This window comes from Thermobia domestica, chromosome 13 (genome assembly GCF_964235325.1).
Source record: "Thermobia domestica chromosome 13, izTheDome1.hap1.1, whole genome shotgun sequence".
Lineage (NCBI taxonomy): Eukaryota > Metazoa > Arthropoda > Insecta > Zygentoma > Lepismatidae > Thermobia > Thermobia domestica.
This window is the reverse complement of record NC_137466.1, coordinates 165273805-165300912: the sequence shown is the minus strand read 5'-3', so window position 1 is coordinate 165300912 and position 27108 is coordinate 165273805. Positions and strand designations below refer to the sequence as shown.

The window sequence follows — 27108 nt, the reverse complement described above, 5'->3', positions numbered from 1 at the left end:
ATTAAAATATATTTAATTCCCAAACTGAGGTAGGCAATTGCTCCCCTGCTTCCCCGGGTTGTGCATAGCCCCCGAAACAAAATTCTAAATACGTCACTGGCTAACATATAACTACCAGTGTATTATAATAAAACTTAATTATGATGTTTTGTAGTGACAAAAAAAAAACATATATCAAAACATCCCTTTCAAAATTCATATAATATTTTGTATTCTTAGAACTATCCTAAAAATGCTGATTAATCGGGATCACCCTAGAAATGTGTAGCAACTTGTCAATAATGCGAGCAAAGTGTACTGTAAAATATTCTAAGTACGATTTAATAAAGTGATACCCAACTTTTCTTTTCTTTTCTTTTCTTTTTTTTTTTTTTTTTTTTTTTTGGACTGCCTACATGTTGTGTGCACGATATTGCTAAGCCATGTTAAAATAAAATGTATCACATACGGTCTAGCTTTATAGGCCTGCTGTACTTTTAAAAAAAAAATTAAATTTCTAAAATTTCGCAATACACCTGTTGGAAATCGCTGAGTTAATGATGAGAACAATTTATTTGAGAATACTCTGATCAATACAATAAAACTAAAATATTTTCCTTGATTTATTTTTATATTCTGCTACCCTATATACAGGGAATCTCAAAAGTCCCCAGACATAGATAACTCTGTTATTATCAGAGTTAGAACAAAATGTAAGAGGAAAAAACATCTTCAAATTCAGACAAGCCGTTTGAACTGTACACTCTTTATGCGCTCAATGTTAAATGAAAATACAACGTTGCCACTTACCTGGATATACACAGAATAGGGGAAGAACTGACGGAGGAGAGTGAAATTGGAAGGGGGATTCGACAAGGATGCTGTCTCTCATCAACACTATTGAATATATATCTAGAAGAGGTAGTGAAAAAGAGCCTACATGATGAAGATGGCATTTCAGTAAGAGGTAGAATGATTAGATGCATAATATTTGCAGACGATATGGCGCTTGCTACTGAATCTAAACAGAAAATCAATAAGATGTTAGAAAACCTGAAGAAAGGCTTTGAAGAAACGGGATGAAAATAAATGTTAGAAAGACAAAAGCCATAGTGATTGGAACGAAGCGGTCTGAGTCAAATATAAAAGTGGGAGGAGAGAAAATAGAACAAGTGAATAGTTTTCGATATCTGGGTAGTATTCTTAGTAATGACATAAAGTGCGAACGTGAAATAAAACCAAGGATAGGAATGGCGAAAGAAGCCTTTAGGAATAACAAAGTCTACTCTATGGTACCTTGAATAAAGAGTTGAGAAAAAGACTCATAAAATGCTTCGCGTGGAGTGTTGTACTGTAAGGGGCAGAAACATGGACATTACGTAAAGGTGATGAGAAAAGACTAGAAGCCCTCGAAATTGTGGATGTGGAGAAGAATGGAAAGAATTAGTTGAGTCGAGCGGAAGACGAATGAGAGGGTGTTAGAAGTAGTAGGCAAGGGCGCCCATGTTGTAGTTTCCAAGGGAGGCAAGTATAAGCGACATTTCAAATGTAGCCTCAAATTTTGCGGCAACTATTCTGAAATATCTATTGGGTTTTCGATCTTCCGAAGCACAATTTCCTCTAAAGGGCGGGGGCAAGCGCCCCACCTTGCCACCCTTATGGGCGCTCTTGGTGGTAGGGGAGAAAAGAACACCTCTAGATATTATTGAGAAGAGGAATAGAAACTGGTTGGGACATTTCCTAAGAAGAAATTGTATCATGAAGGACGTCCTAGAGGGTATGGTGGCAGGAAAGAGAGGGAGGGGGCGAAGGAGACTACAATTAATAGACGATATAAAAACAGAAAGATCGTACGTGAAGACGAAGAGGTTAGCGGAGGACCGTGGAGCATGGAAGCTGTTCGCTGCGGTAACTAACCTGCCAATAAGGGCAGAATACCTATGATGATGATGATGACAACATAAGTGAATGAAGTTAATGTTTGAAATGGGGGCTGGCCATCGGCATGTTAGCGTAAAAGATAGTAACTTCATTCACTTATGTTGTGGGTCCAGGTAAATGGCAACGTTGCTTTTTCATTTAACATTGGGCGGATAAAGAGTGTACAACCCAAACGGCTAGTCCAATTTACAAAATTCCTTCACTTTAGATTGAAAACATCATATTTGGAGACGGTTTCCCCTCATATTTTGTTGTAACTCTGATAATAACAGTTACCCAATGTCAGAGGACTTTTGAGACGCCATGCATCTTTATAATTCTATAAGGGTTTAGCTATTTGTTGAAATTAACTAAATAATATGTATTTGATAATAATGATAATAGGAATAATAATAATAATAATAATAATAATAATTAACTCTTGATAGACAATAAAAATGATCACATAAAGTTTCAGTTTGTACCAGTAGACGTCAACCGGTCGAGAATTTTTGTGGATCATCTAATGGCGCATTGAATAACGTACAGCAATTTTACAATACATCCTTTTCTTTCAGTAGTAGAAAATAGGATATTCATAGCTACAAAGACTTTTCACCACAGCAAAATTAAACTACCGCAAATTTTAGAGTATTTCTGCAATATCTTCGAAACAAATAAACATAATCGAAAAACAAACATGTAGTGCACTAGACAATATGATTTAGCATATGATACTTTTAGCACAAATCTCCTATCTGCTTTTGATATGACGCTATTTACAGAACCCGCAAAAAATGCTAAAGCTATCGACAGTTGCAAATCGAAAGCACAAAAGTGTGAGTTGTGATAAGGGGATCACATGTAAAATAATATTGTCTAGTGCACTACGTCTTTGCTTTTCGAATAGTTTTATTTGTTTTGAAGATATTACAGAAATACTCTAAAATTAGCGGTAATTTAATTTCGCTGTGGTGAAGACCCTTAAGTTTACCATTATCCGTGAAGAAGAAGTTAACAGGTTGACTCCATTAACGAACTCTGTCCACATAATTGCTATTGCTATCTATTTGTAATAAATAAATAAATAAATAAATAAATAAATAAATAAATAAATAGAGATTCAAAAATTCACTTTCGTTCAAAGACTTATCATGTAAAGTAAAGGACATACGTAATAAAATTTTGTAGGAGCTATTTGTGTGATCGTAATACATTTAAAAAGTACTAAAATATAACTAAACGCATGTATTATATAATTTCAAAATTGAAAAAAAAAATGAAATGAAATCTTTCAGTTTAATGTCTCATAATTATGCCCTTTACGCTTAGAGAGACGGATGATTAATGCAAGTGAATGGTGATGGATGAACCGGTAGAATGATAATGTGGGAGGAAAGAGGGGGTACTCTGAGAAAACTCACGGACACGTTTTTGTCCAACACTAACTTACTTGGCCGGAGATCGAATCAGAAACCCCCACGCACTAGATGTAAGTGTTCTGTCACTGAGCCACCGTGCTCCCCTTACCCCGCAATTTCAAACTTGAAGATTTAATACAGAACAACTCAGTATCTGTTTTTTTGGTTGTCATATTTTCCCCTTATTTTCTTATTTTAAAGTTTCATTTTCATTGAATTTTAAAATTAGAACTGTACGTGTGATCAGTCGTTCTTTCAGAAAAAATGTTTCGCGGGGGAGGGGGGCGCTCACGTAGTATTTCGTAGGGCACTTATGGTACTATTTTATTTATTATTATATTATAGATGTATTATTTTGGCCTCGTCCGGGGCGGGCACTCTCAAAGTTCCGGGGGCAGTGCCCCCCCCCAAAAAACATGTCTGGAAGAAACACTACATGTGATCCTTAAGCAGTCGCTTGTGTGTTGGTCTATTTAATGAAATTCCATTTTCTTAACATATCTAATATGCTTCCACGTAATACTAGGCCTACTGCCACAATACAGAGTGTTTCAAAAATAATGATCTGATTTCAAAAGTGCATATGTATTGGCAAAAACATACTACAAAAATGGGATAAATTGCAAAATACTCACAAAATCTTCAAGTTTGAGCTGTGCTATTACAAATGCTCTATGTGTCTACCACCAGCAGCAGGAACAACAAACGTTTGCCGAATTGTTTCGACCATTTCATCGGAAGTACGATGCCGACCTGGATTCTAACCTTTACATAAGCATCCTGTCTTCAAATTGGCGATACGAACGACCAATGTTTTTGGGTGCAGACAGATCAATGTCAAAACGCCGACGAAAAGCACACTGCACCGAAATCACTGACTCAGTCTTTGCAAACTGAAGCACACAAAACGCCTTCTGTTGAGCGGACTCCATCTTACATCTAACTAACTGCAAACTGACAAGACGCATTGACTGACATCTAACGGCGATTTTCTGAAACTCTAGGCCTCCCTCATTGAAACAACACTGACTGATTTCTTTGCTGGCACTTCCCATGTTCCGTAATTATTACCGTCTATAATCAGGTCTTTCTTTTTGAAACACAGTGTATTTTAATTTACCGTACCTTAGAGTTTATTTATTTTGAATGATTTTCTTAAATGTATCTATTTTCAGAACATGCCTTTAGAACATGTGGGAAGAATGGTCTATGGATGGGGAAGACAGAGGATGATGTTTCGAAACCGTCAGGTTGGGCCAACTATACAGGCTGCTTCTCACCAGATGTTACGGAACTTCTGAAGAAAATGTACAGTACGTCTGAACTTGAGGCGCAGGTTCGTATACATTGATTTTGTTCTGGAAGTGGATTAATTAGTTTTGCAAATACGAGCATGCATTTATTTTATTTTTTTCAATATAATGAGGTAAGATACACACAATGAAGAAGAACTAATGGTTAAGGTACACACAATAAATAAGAACTAATGAAGCAACAGTTACGTTGTCTCACAACATGTCCCTATTGCAAGTTGAAATACGAGTGCGTATCGTAAAGTTTTAATTATCATAGTTTAAAAAATTCAGGATACAGGAATTGTGATTTGTAGTTGTTTAACCCCTCTCTATGTAGTCACCACCCAGATTTACACATTCCTTCCAGCGTTTCAGATTTACACATTCATTTTACGAATATCATCATTGTAGGAGTCTGCACATTGTGCTTTAAACCTCTCTTCATCCTCATGAATGAAGACCACGGAACGGATTCTTCATTCGGGGAAACAAGAAATAGTCACTGGGTACTAAGTCGGGAGAACAAAGTGGATGCTGCAATACCTGGAAGCCACACGCCCTTGCTTTGTCAACATCAACTTGAAATGAATGAGCTGGTGCTACTGAAAAGATGTTAGCAAACGAGGAACCCAATGTGCAGATACCTTGGACATGTGAAGTTCGTCGTGGATACTTTTCCACACACTACTGTAACTGAGACCAGTCTCATTCATAATCGTTTGGATGGTTACACGTGTCTTCGGGGATTAAACACTGCGTTTTCTTCACAGTGGCAGCATTGTTCGTCAAGTATGGTGTTCCAGGTCTTGGGTCGTCTGTGAGGAACGTACGATCAGTTTGGAATTTTCTTTTCCACTTTACAATGGTGTCATAAGTTGGACAATCATCGCCATACACAGCCGTCATCTCGTCATGAATTCGTCTGGGCATTATTACCCTTATGTAGATGATATCGCATTGCGAGCCTCAATCTTATCCATCTTTCACTTTGGTTACTTTTGGCACACCCTGTAAAAAAAATAAAAATCATTAGGAGCTAATTTCTTTAATATAATGCACATAAGAACCAAACATAACACTGACAAAATTTCATCATATATTAATAACTGCCTGGTCATAATTAAAACTTTATTATAATTCCTTGTATATTCGACATATTTCTTCTAACTTTTTGATCACCCTAAACTTATGTTATCAGTACGGACAAGATGTTCATAACAGATATTCATGAAAGATTGGTGTGAATATCATGTTTAACTATTTTACAATGTGTACAACAGGGGTAACATTTGGGACTAAAAGAGAAGGCATAATAATACACTAACTGAAAACGGAAAACTCTTAGTCTGATATGGAAGGATCTTCCAGCTCCTGCCAGAAGCAAAATCTGATATGACGCTGCTGACGTAAAATGATGTCATTAGAAAGAGAATTTGTCAAAATTTGAAATGCGTTATCAACATTTGGGAGCTATCCTTTACGCGATTTTCACTGATCCTCCAACAGAGCTGGATTAGCCATGGTACAAATAGCAAGTGTCATGTCGTCACCTCATTCGCAGCATCTGCTCTATGCAATTTTTGCTTTGAGGGTTCATTATACACACGCTTCTTTTTCACTTATGTTAGATGTCTCTCATGTACCAAAACTTATATCATACCTGAATTGTCCTTAGCATAGTCGTTTCTTTTCTTTTGAGACTCACCAATATTTTTCTTTAAAAACTCTTTGTTCGTTGAATACCGAAAGAATATCTTACACATGTACACCCAACAGTTACACTTTTTGTTAAATTAACAACAGTCATACAGTGTCAGTACGCTTTACATTTACACACAATCTAACATGCAATTTTGTTATTGATTCTCTATTAACTTCGTGTCAATATCTTAAAAAATTAGTTGTCTACGCGGGAAAGCTAGCTTCCGTAAATATGGTAGTCAGCTTTAATGCTTTTATATAGCTTATGGTAAAAATAAGAGCTCGAAGTGGAAAAAAAGCAGAAGCGGTATGTTTTATTACGATTTTGACTGGACATATCGGCTATCTAAATGTTGAAATACAGTGAGGTTATGTTGCGCAAAAGATTGCATTTCTATTAAAATAACTGAAAACCATTCAAGGGTTTCCTTTTAGTTACACGGGAAGGGGGGGGGGGACTGGAGAGACTTTGATCCCCTGCCAACAACTTTCTGAAAAAAATATTTAAAAATCCCCCTTATATTGTGAATTATACACAAAAATGCTCAAAAACCGAGTTTTTACATTAACGATTTCCTGTGGGAAAACTCCTGAACCCCCCACTCGATTGAGAAATAATACAAACCCCGGAAGATCCTCTGTTCGCAGCAGACAAACCCTAAATAAGTAAAAATTAAAATTTCCAACAGTAGAGTGGTTTTATGTGGAACTGAAAAATCTTTCCCATGTTATTTATATAGGACATCTTCTACAACCGAAAATGTTTAGGCACTTCCGGTAGGATTAGAATGATGAAATTTCGCATGATTGTAGCTTTTCGGGACTAACCTGCAAGAAAATTGCCAAAAGTGAATATTTTGAGTTCTTAAGGGGTCTAAAGGGGTATGAAAAAAATCCCATGTTATTTAAATGGCGTTTCTTGGGATACAAAATCTTATATTTTAGGTAGTTGAAATAGGAAAAAAAAAACTTGAAATTTGGTGGAATTGAGGATTTAAGAGGTGCGAGACCGTAGGCCGAGTAAACGTGAGGGTCAGGGTGCGAAGCCCCCAGTTTTGCCAAATTCAGGAAATGTAATTAAAGTGCAAATGCACAATAAATTCACTCTTGATGCAAAGGCTAATACTTAAGAGGTGCGAAGCAGTAGGCCGAGCAAACGCGGGGGTCTGGGCTAGTCAAAATATAAACTAGTCAAGGCTAGTCAAAATATAAACTAGATGAACTTCTTTGAAGACACCACATTTTAAAAAACAAAAGGTAGGAAAAAGATAACAAAAATGTCGGTGTTGTCAACTTAGAATTTTTTTCTACATAAAAAAAGATCTTTTTACATGAAAAGCTATTCGTCAATTACTGTGTATAAAAACGAATTTATTAAAGGTATTTAGCATCTACTCTTCAGTGACGGTATGTCTTGATCACTGAAAAACCAGAGGAGGTATGCCTTTATCAGTGAAAAACCAGAGGCGGTGTGGTATACCACCCGCATACCGTCTCACTTCAACCACTGATTAATAATTGTAATCCTTATTAATGTTACAAACTCCTCAAAGAAAAGAGGAGAAACTACTGCGCCGTCCTAACAGGTTTTCTATCCATAGGTCGCTGCCTACTTCGTCTGTATGGACGAGCTGGCCCTATGTATTTTATCTTGCTAATGCCATCGTAGAAACTTTTAGGAGGATATACTTTAGTATCGGGTTCATCTTTAAAGGTCGCATAGTTCTTGTACAGTTTCAAGTTTTGGGTTTACACACACACACACACACAAAAAAAAAAAAAAAAAAAGTGGGAGGTTCTTTCGATTTTCTCGAAAACCACAAATGAAGATTTACACTCATCCTTATAATTTTGTCCAGTTCATTGAAATTTTTAGTGTGTCTTGTCTTTGGATTATTTCCTTATCCGCCAATAACATTGCAGAACTTTATTTTGGTCCAAATAAGGATTAGAAATTAGATTCCTGGGCTTTCGGCATCTATGGTCATATTTCCTCATCACGTATGAGGGATGACGTCCCTAGGGGACAGGCTCGTACCCAGGGGGGTCTAGGGGGAGCCGGTCCCCTCTAAAGTTTTGCTGGCCCCCTAAAATGTTCACGGTAGGCTTGCAAATAAACTATAATATAGTAATGAACTATAATATGGTTGGATCGGGTCCCCCCTAACTTCTGCCGGCCCTCCCCTACATTTTTGGGCTGGCTACTGGCCTGCTCGGGGATCACACTATCCTAGGAAAGGGAAGGAAGAAAGGATTGGGAAAGGAAGGAAGTAGCCTGGTACCTGTATATTAGGTACCATCCCAGCATTTGCCTGGTGTGAATGAGGAAGACCCAGGAAAATCTGACTCAGGACGCCTGACCTGAAAAATCTTATACTTTTTCAACAAGTGGCCTTACCGGGAATCGAACCCGGAGAACACTTGGTTCAAATAAGATCGTTTTGTTATGTATTTGTTATAAACAACCATATTTTTGTTGTTTTTTTAAATAGAATTTTGTCGTATTTTTCTTTTTTAATAATTTGATTAAATTATAGCTATATTCTATTCGTTTCAAATGCATTTGCTTACTATGCACCTTACAGACGAATTCAGATATATCTAAATTCATGTTTGTAGCTTTGAAAAAAAAAAATAATTTAAATCAAGAAACTCAATAAAATTCTATCCTTCAACTTGATGTAATTATATATCCTCCTTCACTCTCATAGAATAAATTTTAGGGTTCATAATCATATTTTCAAAGCTTTTTTTCTTTTAAAGAAAAGGCAGGATGTTTACTTTTTTTCTAACACTTTAACAAAAAAATATCCAAGACTAATTACATTCTATATCCATGACAACTCTTATCCAGCAGCAGTCTTTCGTAGGTAGGAAAAATGAAAAGTTGTTTAAGAAATTCGAGTTAGTTTGAATAAGAATTTGGAGAGCAACAACATATAATTTAATACACTTATATAGAAGAAATAAATTATATTCTGTAAAATAATTTGTACTTTAAAAAGGAACTTACTAAAAAAATCACCAATTAATAATTTTATTGAAAATAGAATTCTTTTGTATACCTGTCGTTGGAAAGTTGCTCTGACAAAACCACTGCTTAAGGATCACATAGCGTAAATACCATTTTAATAAGCCTATATACAAGTGGGGGGGGGGGCGGTGGCTCAGTGGTAGAGCGTTCACCTCCTGTACTTGGGGTCCCTGATTCGATTCCATCTCGCGCCGTGTGGACTTTGTGGTGGACAAACACCGTGCTCGTGGGTTTTCTCGGGGTTCTCCCGTTTCCTCCCACTTCATTCCACCATTTCACTCATCTCTCATCATCACCGTCTCCTTTGGCCTAACCGGCATAAACGTGGGACGTAAAACTTAAAGATTTAATCTCATTTCATATATACAAGTGTACATTGTACTGTTTTACATTAATACAAAATAGGTAATTATACAATTCGCAATCGCCAACGAAATTGTTAGAAAATACAAAGCAAACCATTATATGACCACCCGCTATTGTTTCAACGAAGTTGTTTCGGCTGACACAAGAGACACGGCACAGCAGAACTGAAGGATCTCATTCAAAGAGTCAGTGCGATATTCGTACGTAGAATGAGGAAGACTGACGATATTATCAGAGTTTGATTGGGATGGCCAGATGGCTGAGAACGAGCATCTAGGAAACAGCGCAATGGTAGTGAGCTACAGTGATTAGTGTCCTACAAAGCGGTGAAACCAGCACGAAATAATAACGCATTGGGCGGCCATACCTCACTAATGATGTCAGACGTCGTAGACTGTAAAGGTTGATGTAAGAGGCTAGGGTGCATACCGTGTTACAGCTAAGAGCGGACTCTAACAATTGACAAAACACGTGTGTGTCTTGAACACACATTTCTCTGTACGCTGTTAGATACTGCCCTCCGCAGCTGACGTGTCTCATATATAGGGTATACCAATGTTAACCGCACGACATTGTCGATTACAACTGAAATGGGCTAATGAACATCGTCACAGACCCCGTCGACTAATGGCGCAACGTTGCATGGTCCGATAAATAACGATACTGCATTCATGATATCGATGACCGGGATAGAATCCTGAGTTTCACAAGCCAAGAGAAAGTTCCTGAGTCCATACTTCCAAAGAGAATTCAACACGAATACAGAAGACATATACGTCTAGACTTTAGATGACAATTTTATTTTTCCATGAGCCATTAATATTATATATTAAAAACAATTTTGAGTCTAACTGTGTGAGTTATGCTCAATGTAATTTAATCTAAATGCATCGTGAAGTCGTGGGCATTAAAAACTGTGTTGTCAGTCGAAAAAAAATGAAGATTGTGAAGCACTAGGTTAGAAGTAAGTCCAGCTGAGAAGAAACTTTGAACATCAACCAAACGGAAAGGCGAAAAAAACAAATATTCTCTATAATTTGCTTCGAGTGGATTCGTGTTGTATGCAATGGGAAACCACAAACGAAAGTGGTTGGTGTAATTGTACTGTTAGTTCTATTTCTCCACAAGAATGTAGACCAAAAGCAAATATATCGAGTTGTTGTTCATCTGACAAGAACATACACACATACAATACAGGTCAGAAAGCAGGAAATATTAAGCCATAAAATACAAGAAACAACGCAACTAATTGTGAGAAAGTCTTATATCTTAAACTTGACAAAACCGCCGGAGAGCTTGGTTTTCCTTCAACACAAGATAAGATCGGGGGCGGATCCAGGACGGACTTCTGGTGGGGGAGGCTGTGGATTGTAATATTGCTACTTAGAGCTACTTTTAAGAGCTCCAAACTCTGAGATGAGTTTTATTTATACATACAGTAAGAAAGTTTCCTCTTGTGGACTGGCAATCGTCCCGATCGCCCCCTGGATCCGCCCCTGGATAATATACTGTTTGAAAAGTTGGTGGTTGTCACCATAGTTCACCTCCCACCCCTCACAGGTATATAGGCATAAAGTTCAAGCAGAGAGGGAAATTTCAAGATAAAGTAATCATGATAGACTGGTATTTTAAATTCGTTTAATGTTGGTACGGTATGTATTGCAGAAAAAGAAACTCTTTTTATAGTTAGAGAACTATGGGTAATGATGCTATGATTGACCACGTACGGTTTCTAAATCATGTATTCAATCATATTGGTTATGAAGGCTTACAGCAGGTGCACTAAGAGAAGTTTTAGACCTGTCTTGAGGCAGAAACAAAGACCGGTGTAGGCTATACTATGCGCCCTTTTTCACTACTGTAACTTCTCTTTTGTTAAAGCTAGTAGTATGGGAATTGCATACGTTGTTAAGCTGTACTAGGTTATAACTTAAAATTTTAAGCTTTAATCTCAAAGTATTTAAATTATCACAATATACGCATATGGTAGAAGTCATAATAGGTGACGCGGTTTCATTCGTAATCAATTTTTGGGTTTACGAAATAAATAGTTTTTTTTTATTTTCTCGCAAACTACGCATGGGCTTTTACACTCACGCATATCATTTTGTTCAGGTCAATAAGATCTATTGATTGATATAAGTATGATCTTCAGACATCTTTTATGCTAAGTGCTAAGAACATTGTAGAATGTTGCTAGTAAAATTGCTTATTTTAAATTATCTTATTTTTTTGTTTATTGCAGCACAAATTCCTGATCGCCCAAGGCTCAAGAACAATGGAATTAATTGGCCTTACATTTTCTCTCTTCTTCCTTCTCCTGGTCATTTCACTGTTTTACTACTTCCGGTAAGTTCCATCTATAATAGTTATTTCTGAAAGTAATTTCAATACGGTGTTGTATCATGGTAATTTTGCTTAATAGTCTCTCTCTCTCTCTCTCTCTCTCTATATATATATATATATATATATATATATATATATATATATATATATATATATTCTTGCTATTTACTCTCGTTTAACTGTAAGACGAAAGGAAATGCTGGAATTACTACAGATGCTTTAATTTGTAAGAATACAAATAAGATGGCCTCGCTTGGTGTAGTCGCTAACTCGCTCGCCATTGGTGCGAGAGGTCCCGGGTTCGTTTCCCGGTGGGGACACTCAATCGAAAAAGAGTAACAGCTTTTTCAGGCGAGCCATCCTGAGTGACGTTTTTGCTGGGTTTCCCTTATTCACACCAAGTACGTAAATGTCGGGATAGTACCTAACATACTCAGGCCGCTTCCTTCCATTTCATCGGATAATATGCTCGCCGAGTAACGTTATCCCCAAGAACGGATTAAGGGCGGAGCCAATGGAGCCCAGGCTCAGGAGGGCCCCCAAAAATCCCTCTCTTTAATACTAAAACATAGCAATCAACTTATTATATTATAGGCTTCAGACCCATGCTAATTTTTCTCGCTTGCTACGCTCGCGGTATCGCTAGAGTTAAGTCTTCTTCCACCAGCGTCTTCACGATATTTATTTTGTGAAGGAGTTAGGTATTTTGGGCTTCTATAACAAACCAAATTCGTAGCTTGTAGAGACAATTTCTTTGAAATATCTCTGCCATTTCAATGTCAATGACAGAATCCTTTGCAGAGCAAAAATGTAGACAGAAAACTTTTCTAACAATGTAGCGTTGTACAGCTTTACCTATTTGTATATGATTTTTCTTCTTTTACTCTATGTGTTTTTGCAGGGACTGTTGACCATTTGGCTTGTGTTTGGCATTTATGTGTTATACTGCAGTATATGAGCATTTAATTGTTAACAATGAATGTAATTAAACTAATTATTGTAAACTTGGAGCACATTAAAATATTACAGCATAGTTCTCGGTGTTTTGATAAGCATATGAGGCTGTGGAAGGCAGCAAAGGAAACGTATGCGCTGGAATTATTTGTAACATAGGGCCCCCTTGAAATAGTTGGTCCCAGGGCCCCATAAGCCTTAATCCGCCCCTGGTTATCCCTCATGTATATTACGGGCTAAATGGTCATAGATGCCGACAGCCCAAATAATCATAATCCTGATACAAATAAAAAAACACATTGCTGAACTCCCTTGAGGTTCGCGGTCGGAGTTCATGCAGCTCGGATCCTCAAATTAAACTGTAGGTCTGCATTTCATGTAGTATCGGTGTTCAACGGGACACCAAAACTCCAAATCAATTAATTAATATAGATTGTTTTCGATTATTTCTTTACGGCGGCCTTTCTCACTCTCCAAGGGTATCCTAAAGGTGTCATGCGACTACAGTACTTTCTTCAGATTGTAATTCATGTGCGTCCCACATTTGATTGAAATTGTACGAGGCATCCCAGAGTTATGGTGATGTATATGCACTTTCATCCATCCATCCATATGGCAGTTCGAGTCGAACATTGCCAGCCCAGAAAACGTTGTATTTATAGCCATAAAGAATAAGGCATCCATGAAGTAAAGCTGCATCAAGGAATATAACGTCTTTTGTAAAATATCATTTTTGAAAATATTAAGAGTCTATCTTTTCCGAAAGGCGGGGTGTATGTAATTATGTATTGACGTACCTATTCTTAATCCGCACCGTAGGGGTATCTAGCTGTAGATAAATGAATAACGTTTTATGAATTGAAATAATCATTTTTGATTCTAGAATATAATAAATTAATAGCTTAAAAGTAGGCTGTGTTGAATGAACAACTGTCTGTAGTTTATACAGGGTGTTTCAAAACAACACCGACAACGTTTGCGAGGTGATTCCTGACACCAAGATAAGACAAAAAGTATAGACCATCCTGGGTGCACAAAAGTTTCCTTTTGGAGTTATAGGCTGCCGAAAACATAAAAATATGAACTTTAGAGGTCCATAGCTTCAAAACTATGGGACCTAGTCGGGTCAAGACTTCAGTTACGAACTAATGTGTGCCCTTTCCAAAAATACATGTTTCAGAATCCTGCGGTACTCATGAAGCAATTTTTATAGAGGGGGTTTGACTACGAGCACATAATTTGAAGTACTCTCGAACTACCTCTATACAAATTCTGTGGAAGTATCACAATATTCTCAAACTTGAATATTTGGGAAGGCTACATACTAGTTCCCAAGTGAAGTCTTGACCTGACTGTGATAGGTCCCATAATTCTGGAGCTATGGATCTTTAAAGTTCATTTTTTCATGTTTTCGGAGCCTATAACACCGAAAGGAAGCATTTGTGCACCCAGGATGGTCTATACTTTTTGTATTATCTTGGGTCAGGAATCACCTCGCAAACGTTGTCGGTGTTGTTTTGAAACACCCTGTATAAACTACAGACAGTTGTTCATTCAACACAGCCTACTTTTAAGCTATTAATTTATTATATTCTAGAATCAAAAATGATTATTTCAATTCATAAAACGTTATTCATTTATCTACAGCTAGATACCCCTACGGTGCGGATTAAGAATAGGTACGTCAATACATAATTACATACACCCCGCCTTTCGGAAAAGATAGACTCTTAATATTTTCAAAAATGATATTTTATGTTGCTTGTTACTAAATTATATTCTGATTGACATGGGATAAACACTTGTGGATTTCATCTATTAAAAATACAAACTTATTACCAATTGATAGTGAGTATTGGGAGTAACGCTTGTTAAATATTGCACTGTTCAAACGAACATGGCGATGAAGCGACTATTAACTATCAGAAATAACGCATCAGGACATTACTATTACTTATAGTGGTCCAACGTTGTATAGTAACTAACACTCTCGCCTTAGGTGGGTCTCGGGTTCGATTTCTTGTGGGGACACTCGGTCGGAAAGGTGTAACAGCTTTCTCAAGCCAGCCATCCTGAATGAGGTTTTACAGGGTTTCCCTCATTCCTCATCCAGGCAAATACCGGGATGATATCCACATAATGCTCCCAGGCACTTTCCTTCCTTCCCCAATCCTTTCTTTCTCCCCAATTCCCAGGGCAAAGTAATCACTGAGGGATATCATTCCTCATACGCAACGGGCTAACAAGGCCATAGATGCTTAAAACCCAGAAATCTAATTCCTAACCTAACCTAACTATTGCTTACAATAAAATCGGCATATTTTACACATTTTAGAGACGTTCTTGTACTGACAAAATCATAACCGAGGCTATATATACAGGGTGGTCCAAAAGTAGTTATATATACCCTTGTATTGATCAAGTACAGTGCGTCCCACTAGCTTTCGAACCCGAAAAAAACGTTATAATTTCCGAACAAATGTACATAAGAAAATGAAATTCACAATACACGTACCTTGGTTCCAAGATAAACACGAGAAAGGGTTGAACAGAAGCGCACACGTCAAAACAAAGACGATAGGTGGTGCCAGGGGAAGTGCTGCTTACCGTGGTGCGCGTGCGTTAGTGTGACTCGAGTCACTGCATCGCGAGGATGGTTCTGTACACAGTACAGGAACGCGTGTTCATTGTTAAAAAATATTCGATATCGGGATCTTATCAGACCGTTCAACGTGAATTTTGCCGTGAATTTGGATGCCGTAAAGGACCATCGAAATCACCAATACATCATTTGGTGAACAAGTTCGAAACAACAGGAACGTTGCTTATGGGACATGGAGGCGCGCGTCCACGGATGTCCGAGGAGACAGTACAGAATGTGCGGCGTCTTTTACAGTCCCCTAAGAAGAGCCTGCATCGATTATCACAAGAGGTAGGGATGTCAAAGTCAACTGTGCAAAGAGCCGCCAAAAGAGCCCAGCTGTTTCCATATCGCGTTACAGTCGTCCAGGAGTTGAAGACTACAGATTGGGAAATGCGCGTGATGTATTGTCGTTGGTTGCAAGCTTTGTTGCATGACAATCTAGGAATCCTAGACTATACTTGGTCCACAGATGAAGCTTGGTTCCATCTCTCCGGTTATGTGAACTCGCAGAATACTCGGGCGTGGGCCGCCGAAAATCCGCATGTGTACCATGAGATTCCACTTCATCCCTTGAAGGTGGGTGTTTGGTGTGCAATTTCCCGACAGCGTATCATTGGACCCATCTTCTTTGAAGATACACAAACACACACACAGAAGAACATACAAGTTTACTTACACATCTTCAGTGCATTTGTGAATCAGCTGGACGATCAAGAACTGCGTCGCGGTTATTTCCAACAAGACGGAGCAACATGCCATACTTCCAATGTGGCAATGGCAGAAATTGAGTCCTTTTTTGGTGACAGGATAATCTCCAAAGGATTGTGGCCGCCAAGATCCCCGGATTTAGCACCACCTGATTTCTTCTTATGGGGTGTTCTTAAAGGTTGTGTCTACAGAAACAACCCACGATTACTGCAAGAGTTGCGAAACAACATTGAGAATGCAATTCATGAGATCACACCGGAGACCCTACATCGGACTTTTCACAATATGTAACGCCGTGTACAAACATATCTTGACGTCCAGGGAGGACACTTTCAACATCTGCTGTGACGATCATGTATTCAGCATGAAACAAGGTACGTGTATTGTGAATTTCATTTTCCTATGTATATTTGTTCGCAAATTATACCATTTTTTTCGGGTTCGAAAGCTAGTGGGACGCACTGTAACATTCTAGCTTATAGGTTTATTTGCTTCGGCTGTTCTGAGCTCAAAGTTTAAGTAAAAAGACATTAAGAACAAATAGTGAAGAAACTAAGTCTAACTAATGGATAACAATAAGAAATGATATAAAATGCAATGAGGTGACCAGTACGGTACAGTATACCTACTTATATATGAACCGCTTACTACAGAAAGCAAACATGTCCAACATTTACACATTTCTTTCTTTCTTTTTTGTGTGACGATAATGGTTTGTAATAACTCAATATATCGTTTAGCACCGAAATGACACTTGTCTGCTCAATAACAATGGACATCACGACGCCTTCAATGTGCCGTTTACTGCAGAAAAGAAACTTGTCCTGGACGAGTTCCCTGTCGGCAATAAATGAGACTTTGTAGTTTTCTCGCTAGAGGTCACTATTTTATGCTCAATGATAGGGATTTCGAGATAATATGGAAGAAGCTGAGGAAGAAGGAAAACTACACAGTGGATGACGTTGTTGAGCTCCTTAAAACTTCCTGGACCATCTCCAACAAGTTTTCCATTGTTCAAATGAAAGTAAGTGATTTTATTGACTACAGTTCCTAGTGGCCTGAATTTTATAAAATAGCGTATCTGAGCGATGACTTTTGTAGCAAAAAAAGTCGCTAAACACCTAAAGACGACTTTCAGCATTTCAAAATACCATCACGTACTTTTCATTCTAACTCCATATAGTAATCAATGTAACATGAACATTGGTGGCTTGATAGTGGATAGTTTTAGGCTAAGAAACTCTTCTAAACACTCTGTCCTGCCCATAAACAGGAAGAAAATGAATGACACCAAAAAACGTTGGTCTACATACATTAAGTAACGATGTTATTTTGGAGTTCAATAGTATCCTGGCCTGTCACAACGGAAACACATTTTCATGACGAAAATGACTGATTAATTTGTTGTTACACAACTCAGATATTATTCAGAAATGTTAAACAGCTATGTTTTTTCCAATAAAGGATATTTATCAATTTCATTGTCTTTTTCTTTAATCAATTCAATCCACAATTCGTTTGAACATTGAATTTACTGCAGAAAGGAAACATGTCCAAAACACAAAACAGTGCCCCCCTCTATACTCTTACCTGATATACAAATTTTTCATGTGTGTTTCAATCACGTATACTTCTATCTTTAAAGGAAAAATACATGTTATGGTGGAAATATCGTAAAGATAATTTTATTCAGTTTTTTGTTTCTCCTAAAATTACGAAATGTGGACATGTCTGCTTTCTGCAGTAAGTGGTTCATATATATGCTTGTTTTATTTACTTTCACAACATTGTACACTTATTAATCGATTGATTCGATAGTTCTCGAAAAAGGAACTTTCATTATATTGAACAAAGTTTGGTGATTACATTGGGTTGGTGCGATGGAAATGTCGATTGATGTGTGTCACCTTCAGAGCCCAAAGAAGTTAAAACATCAATACCTTGGTTAGTGAAAATAATATCTGGCTCTAGCTAATCGCCTTTGCCATTTCTTAGTCAATGATTAGATTCCATAACAAAAGAAGTTTGGGCTCATGAATTTCAGGAAGTTCTCAACTGCATGTTGTACAACCCAATAATCAGGGAAGGTCTTACCTCCTAAGGAAGTGATCGAGATGTCGAAAAAGGTGGTAAGCAGTGGGAAAAATTTAGAGGAATACGGTAAGTGAGGAACGGTTTCATACTGTAACTCATGAAAACGCTGCACCGTTCATTAGGCGACAGGTTTACTAGCATTGTCACGCAACATGAAGAAACCATGTCTATTGACCATTGCTTAATGCTTCTGGTATATTCTTTGGAGTTCAGAGCTTTCAGTGTGGTGGTTTCGCCACAATAATAATAAAAAAAAAACATCATAAACCACCGTACCAGCATCATCACCTTCTGCGGGTCGACGGACGGTTTAGTAAACCACCCTGGACGTTGATAATGACCCAACAACTGTCCTAACCATTTATGATTATAGCAGACATATTTTCCATCAGAAGTGACAATCCAATACGGAAAACGTCCCGGGTAATTCTGTGCGCTTACAGAGACATGTACCTTCAGAAATTGATCCTTGGTGATAGCGTGGAGACGCTAAATGACAGTGTTACGGTTAAATGGCACGAACACTTTTCGCAGGGTCTGATTCTTCGATGATCCTGAGAAATTTATCACAGCATGCTGTTGGTCGTTGGCCGTGGAGATCATTTTCCAATGTTTTGTCATCGGCATGAAATTCAAAAATCAACAGCGTATGAAGTGTTCATTCACCACTTCTGGGCCCAAATGCATTGTTGATGTTTCTCGCTACTATAGTGCGTCCAGTAAGAGAACGTCTCTGACAGCTCGCAGTGACATTGCCACTACTCGCGTGTCAAGGTTTTTTTCGGTGCAACTGTAGTGACAATTTAATTAATGGTATAAGACAGAGTAATCGTGGTTGGTAACACTGGTATCAAAGTAGGGACTGCAATGTCCCACCGTATGTGGTAAGAAATGTCAGAGACCATCTCTTGTTGGCCGTGCTATAGATATACAGAATATCCCAGTGTGAAATCGTAAAGGTAAATGATTCGCAAATGAGTGTTTATCATGGTGAACTTTCACACGATCTTCTTCAACAACACACACTACTTCCTCAATGACTGGGCATCCCAGCCTATTTTCTTAACATTTATTGAGTTCTTGACGTCGTGCGACCTTAATTCATCAATTGATTGTGTTGTGGACGGCGGTTTACCACCAGATGCCGCCCATCGGACATTTCAGTTGCACCGACCCAAAATTACATATTAATAATGTGACTAATAAAAATGAAATAAAAGTTTTAGTTTAATATTTCTGGATATTCCATATAGATTCCTAACTTCAGTTTCGTTGACAATTATGTAGACTGATTATTCTTTACGTTTTCTTAGTTTGATATATCTTATTGGTCTATTTTGTATATTATAACCTACTTCTGTATAATATGGTAAGAATTATTCATCACTTGTTTTGTTCTTTCTTCACACGTCGTGGTCTTTCTGCCTTAACCGTTCTTTTTGAGTTGAGAGTTTATCTTTAGCGTTTTTTTTCTTTCTTTCTGTCAGCAGTTTGTAACTTGTTCCCCATGAGTTTTGCAGTAAGTTAGTTTACTCTGACGAAGTTTTCCCAAAGTTTTTAGAAGAACTACTGTAAAGCAAAGGTGGGTTAGTTCCATAGGGGGAAAAAGGGACAGCTTATGACAGCGCCCGTCACTCGATATCTCCTAACAGACTATAAAAGTGAGTGGTTACGGTAGAAGTATAACATTCTTTGATGACGTCGTCACGCTTGTTGTACAGGAAGCTACTTTCATTATAAGATAGAGAACTTTAATTTAAAAAACTAGAAGTGTTAATGATGAACGACAATATGATAGGCAGATATTATCCAAATAAAAGCTGCCTGGGTGTTCATAGACCTTTTTGATTTGTAATGCTACCCTCTGTCTCTGTTAAGTTATGCTGTATAACGGAAGTACTTAAAATATGTCGTAGTAGCTGGCCAGTATCAAATGGTTTACTTTTCTGGAAATTATTTACCACAACTATTCATGCACATATAATTGAGGGTTTCTTTAAAATATCACTGTTGCTCTAATCGCAGAACAAATAAAGGATGAGTTATTAATAAAAGTATTTTATGTATATAATTTTATGGTCTGTTAGAGAGTCAGGAAAGTCTGCTTGTTTGGAATAGAGGTTTTCCTCCACAAAAAGCCAATGTTTGTGAAAACACTGGAAATTTTCGTTTTTTAAAGATTTGTTTTGTTAAAGTATCACCTTTGTTTTCCTGTAGTAATTTCTGCAATTAGAAAGTGACGTTTTGCAACATTCATTACTTATTAGATCTTACGTTCCGTCCGGCGCCGCCTGCCTGTATTAGTTTTCGAATTGGCATTCCTTTGGTGGTAAACAATTGTAAGTTACGCAATCTAACATAGCACAAGTGTAATGTTGGTTGCCTATTTATGTTATCGAGTTCCTACAAGTTATACATTTTGTCAGGCGTGTTAGTTATATGGGTTGCCTAAATTCAAACTAGCAGAAAATAAAAACAAATATCGTAAACCAAGGAACAGATAGAAACTCTTATTTGTTTTGGTAATGAATTTCGCTTATATCTCATTTTCTGTTCGGGAAACACTTTATTGTGAAGTTGAAATATTCTACCTAATATATGTTTAGTTTACAAAATTAAAGCCACGAACCGCCATTTTGTGTTAGTTTAACGGTAGTAAAAGTTCATTAGTTACAGTGTTTATTCTTTATGTGTCATCATGTGTATTATCATGTCAATGTATTTGAAATTTTAAACGTAGGCATAGATTTTTTAATCTTCTTCCATTCGAATTTTAACGGCCTCAATAATTGCTATGCACAGTCGTGTATTTATGAATTTGTTTCGGGCAGGATTTGCTAACTTTATTTCTGTAAATGTGAAAATTCTGCAGGATATTTCATTTACTTTAACGTGGTAAATAACATTTCGGGGGAGAGGGCTTAAGCCCAGAAGCTCATCCTTAAATACGGCACTGGCTATGCATATAGGTAGATACACTTATTCCCCGTAATCCTCTTCATAAAATATGTCTTTGCTTCCAAAACAACTGATGTTTTAGTTTGCACGTAAATTCTAAATCATATTTTTTTCCCACCGAGTCCAATTACTACATTTTCACTAGAGCTAACACTATTATATTTTTAGTAATACTGAAATAGGTCGTCGTGAGTGGGGAGTGAGGGGAAGTCGCTAACTTTGATCTTCAATTTGATAATTTGGAAAAAATTAAATAAATACCTATTTAAATTATTGTCTAAATTATTGTAACAAATATCAGATTATTGGACAATTTCAGAAAGTTCTGTCCAATTACTGACCTATGTTTTTTGTATCACATTAAGATGTATAATTTCCATAATCATCCATTTGAAATGCCCATATACAGAAATTACAATGAAATACTATGTAAATTAATTATTCCCCGAAGTATAATTTTTCCTAGGTTATTCTGGAACTCCTGGGTTAATTTTGGTTTAAATAAAGAAGTAACTGATTTAATACATAGACCGAAAAGTATGTGTTAAAAACTTACAATGCACGGTATATTCGGAAAGTATTGGTTCCCCCAAAAATTTACTACCTAAATTGTGATCGCACATTACAATACATTTTTGTCTTAGAAAATTACTCTAATAGCTCTAAAAACAATTGTTCGAACTAAGAAACCTATTGCATCCACCGATTTGACATTTTAATTTTCAATGGAGGTATCGATTATCCTTATTTATTGAACGTCTAATATTACCTTTTCTTAAAAAAAAAAGAAAGAAAAGAAAAAGAAAAAAAAACAATAAATAAAAGCTTTTCTGAGTTATAGTGCGGACAGAATTATGGAATGTACTGCTATTTATTTATTATAAATATAATATTCAAGGAAAGAGTTTTTCGGGCAAAAAAGTAGTCGTGGAAATACTTCGTTTTACTCTGTCCTTTCTTTGCGGCCCTTGAATCTCTTTGTTCTATGTGCTTCATTAGATTAGTATTAATGCTTACAACTCCAACTGCAGCCGGCAGTGGTGTACTTACGATTTTGTTTCGGGGGACTTAGCTAACTTTATTCCTGGAAATGTGAAAATTCTGTAAGATATTTCATTTACTTTAATATAGAAAATAAAATTTCGGGTAGTTTCAGTCCGGAAGCCCCCCTAAATACATCATTGGCATCCGGCAACAAGAGAAACATGACACATGTAATACTGTTAGATTTACCCATGCTCAAATAAAAGTACATCGAAATATAGTTTTTTCTCAGTAGGTAAATGAGGAAATTTATCCCTCCTCCAAACTAGTAAAGAAGACCTATCCAAAACATAATGAGTTCTTATACAAATTTGCGTGTCAAATGCATAGGAACCAACTTCACTTGTGCTCTTCCTTGTGGAGGAAGTCGTTTGTGCTTCTTCTTTTTGAACAGAATCAGTCTATATCTGCTTACGCTTCTTACTACAATTTTGTCCTTTCAATCAAAACAGAATGCACAATTGATTGTTTTAATGTTATTCATAATATATTTTCCTTCACAGTTAACGTTCTTAAAAATATGATTGTAGATATGATTAAAGCTTGATTGTGCCATGTACAGGGTGTTTCAAATCAACATCGACAACGTTTGGGAGGTGATTCCTAACACCAAGGTAAGAGGAAAAGTATAGACCATCATGGGTGCACAAATGCTTCCTTTCGGAGTTATAGGCTGCCGAAAACATGAAAAAATGAACTTTAAAGGTACGTAACTCCAATACTATGGGACGTACCGTACTCTGGTCAAGACTTTATTTAGGAACTAGTATGTTCCCTATCCAAATATCCATGTTCCAGAATTTTACGGCACTTCGGCAAAATTTTTTATAGAGCTAGTTGGTGAGTACTTCACATTATATGCCCCTACCAAACTGCGTCTATAAAAATGTTGCGTGAGTACCTTAGGATTCTGAAACATGTATTTTTGGATAGTGTACATGTTAATTCCTAAGTGAAGTCTTGACCCTACTACGGTAGGTCCGATAATTTTGGAGCTATGGATCTTTAAACTTAATTTTTCCCCATGTTTCCGGAGCCTATAACTCCTAAAGGAAGCATTAGCGCATCCATGTTGGTCTATACGTTTCGTCTTATATTGGTGTCAGGAATCACCTCCCAAACACGTTCTCGATGTTGTTTTGAAACACTCTGTATATATATATATATATATATATATATATATATATAGAGAGAGAGAGAGAGAGAGAGAGTTAATGAACTAGAGCTAGGGCTATCCAAAATCGCGAAAAACCCTAATTTCAAGAGGCCCTATTTCGAATTCGAGAGACTGTGGATGGTGGTCCTTATGAGCATGAAGGAAGCCACGCATACACATTCCAAATTGCATATTTCTTCAATTGTCAATAGGTGTATAGGTTATTGCCTACAGGGTGTAATTCTCAGATATGTCTTCAATAGATTTTTCAGATATTCCTGATTTCAAGAAAGGTCCAAAATAGACAGGACGTAAACCTTGACAACAATGGACACCCAATACTTAGAAGGAAAAGCGGAAGTGCTAGGAACCGGCAGCTCCATGTTTCTTTGTGTTCGCAATAACGTGTGATCATATGTATTTCGTCACGGTATATTTCACGATTTCTTCACTTATAAGCGTGAGAGAAAACAGCGCACCATGCGTTTTCCCGAGTACGAGAGACTGCTGCTGACGATCCTTAACAGTTCCAACATCGCACTAAAGGATTCCGTGTTCATTGCTATCAAGGTTTATCGTTTGCCTACTTTGGACCAATCATAAAGTCAGAGCATATCTCAAAATTCGGTTGATGGCATGTCTGGGAATTTCACTCTGCAGGTAATAATCCGTACATCCATTGAACATTAATGAAATATGCATTTATGGATTGCGTATGCGTGACTTCCTTTACGCTGATAAGGACCACCATCCACAATCTCTCGAATTCAAAATAGGGCCTCTTGAAATTTGGCTTTTACGTGATTTTGGACAGCCCTAGCTCTGAAACTATGCACTTTTCGCCATAGGTCCATATGAACTTTTTCTCTTATTTTGATGTAAGGAATCACCTCTTAAAGTTTGTCAGTATAGTTCATTAACACCCTGTAGAGAGATAGATAGATATAGATATGGACGCATCAGCCTGTGGTTACCGTTGTATATTTCGGATGAAATTTATGAATATCTATAATGAATATTTTAGGCCATCTACACGAATGTAACATCAATAATAATCAGGAATTATTGATATAATCTGTATATTAGGAAGAAATAGAGATCGTTTCATCCTATTTACTTCAGATATAACCCTTACATAATCCTATAACATGAAGTTCGTTTCAGGAATTATGAGAGCAATCTCCTGGTGACCAAATGATAATGGAAGTGTTCTGATGGTAACACATTTACTTTCCTCACCTTTAATATTCTACAAAACTAGGTCAGGGAGATAGACGGTCGCTTGACAAATCGCTGTCAAAGCGAGACACCACCTAAAGCACTGACGCAAGTACCAAGCTGAAGGACAAACCTCTAAACCATCCTACTTTTCTACCTTTCTTTGAAGTTTTTACTTAAGGTAACTGTCAGGTCTCTAATTCATATTTATTACATTATATATGAAAATTTGATTCATTGTCTGGGAAACCCTTGAGGAGTCGATTTCCTTTTTCGTTTCTGGTTAGAATTTTGAAAAAAAAAAATGAAATGAAATTTTTACTTTTACGTTCCACGGTTATGCCGGCTAGGCTAAAGGAGACGGTGATGATGAGTAATGAATGAAATGGTGGAATAAAGAAAGTGGGAGGAAACGGGAGAGAGAACCCCGAGAAAACTGACGCACACGGTATTTGTCCACCACAAAGTTCACTTGGCGGGAGTAGGGTTTGAACCCAGGACCCCATGCTGGTTAGAATTTTGAGCAGATTACTTTACCTTCATAGCTTTACATCACGTAGGCACTATAAAATAAGCTATTGATCTTTTTTGTTGCATTTCTTTATTTATCTTCTTCCCTTCGTGCGATCTTAAATTGTTATTATATACAGGGAGGTTTACCAGAAGTCTTAGTTTAGCCGAAATAGTCCTGGATTTATTGTGTATATTCTACATCTTCCCAGGATTTTTTCGGGACTCAACATACCCCCTTTTCCCTGCAAAGCATACATTAATTATCATTCGTGTGTTACTGTGTAAACCCCATTTTTATTAGTCATCGATACTAAACTCATAGAAATAATACATTTCCTGTCACTCATTTTTGGTGGAGTTAACCTATTATTTAATTAATTCGGACACGTCAGCAATAAGGAAGTACGAGGGAGGATCACAGACTAAGGTTACAAGGCCGATGTTTCTGGAGCTGCGTCTGTTATAGAGGAATGAGCAGTGTGCTGTAATTGTAATACCTGGAGTTTGCAACTGTGCAGAGTTGCAGACACTTACCACCTATGGCATTAGTTGTATGTAAACACAAATGGAGACTCGTTTTGAAAACTGGTCTTGCGAAGACGTCCGCTCTGGGGGCAAAATATGTAACCGCGGCTGAAATTCACCGGCAGCTGATAGACCTAGGGGTTTACCGAGAGACTGTAATGTCTCGTCAGCATGTCGCAGAATGATGTCAAAGGGTTGCGGCTAGCAGCGAAAACGTCACCAACGAGGAGCGAAGAGGCCGATCCAGCAAGACATCAACAAATTTGAACACACCTGGGGCATCAGCGACCATCCTCCCTACAGCCCGGACCTGCTCCAAGCAACTTTCACTTTTTCTCGCACTTGAAGAAACACCTAGGAGGTCGTCGCTTCGCTTCAGAAGAGGAAGTGAAACACTCAGTGACAACGTGGCTGAACATGTAAGGACAGATTAAGTGTCCCAACAATTATCCTCCCACAGAGATAATCCACAATATTATTTAGATTTTACAATATTATTTGAATTTCAAAGCTCTTTATACAACAAGACGTGTCAGTTATAGCGACGCTCTTTCTAAGCAATACACATTAAGTTTACGTCATGGTTTGCAGATGAAGAATAATAATTTATTGCTAAGCGAACTACCCAGCGCAAAGTACTAAGTATTAGGGTGAAGCGAAAAAATCAAATTTGTCCTTAAATAGCCTTAGGTGTCAAAAGTTGTGTGTTAACTAGTATAACATACGTGAATTTTTTTCTTAATTTTTGTACTCCATCTTCATTTCCTGCAAGAACCTTAAAGATTACCCCGCAAGAGTACAAAAATTAAGAAAAAAAATCACGAATGTTATACTAGTCAATACACAACTTTTGACACCTAGTGCTATTTAATTGGACAACTTTAATTTTTTTTCGCTCCACATTGCTAAGTATTTCTCTGTTGCCAAGAGGGCATACGTGTGCTTTCTGTGGATATTTTCATGAGTTGGATGATCCCTTGGGAATAATTTCCTCCGATATAGATCCGAGTAATGCTTTGGATCTCACTCTCAGCAAAAGGCCCTGTCTCCCGGTGCTAAAAGATGCTAAAAACTTCACTGTATTCATCAATTAGTCAATTGACTTGACAAAATGAAGAAATATTTAACCATTTACAATCTTATAATTTTTTAAGGAAGGAAATTGCAGACTTTCACTCAAGTAGCTATTGCATCATCAGTATTTATTCTGGGACCATGATTCGTACGTCAAT

General features: G+C 37.3%; 1 protein-coding gene across 1 annotated transcript in view; it reads left to right on the top strand.

Annotated features, from left to right (window-relative positions):
• Positions 1–12973, top strand: part of LOC145667840 (calcitonin receptor-like protein 1) — a 107911-nt gene extending 94938 nt beyond the window's left edge. Inside the window, exons 4-6 of the mRNA XM_081735271.1 lie at positions 4496–4656; positions 11962–12065; positions 12964–12973. Coding sequence (XP_081591397.1) covers positions 4496–4656; positions 11962–12065; positions 12964–12973 — 275 coding nt within the window. The remainder of the gene's footprint in view (positions 1–4495; positions 4657–11961; positions 12066–12963) is intronic.
• Positions 12974–27108: the final 14135 nt, after the last annotated feature.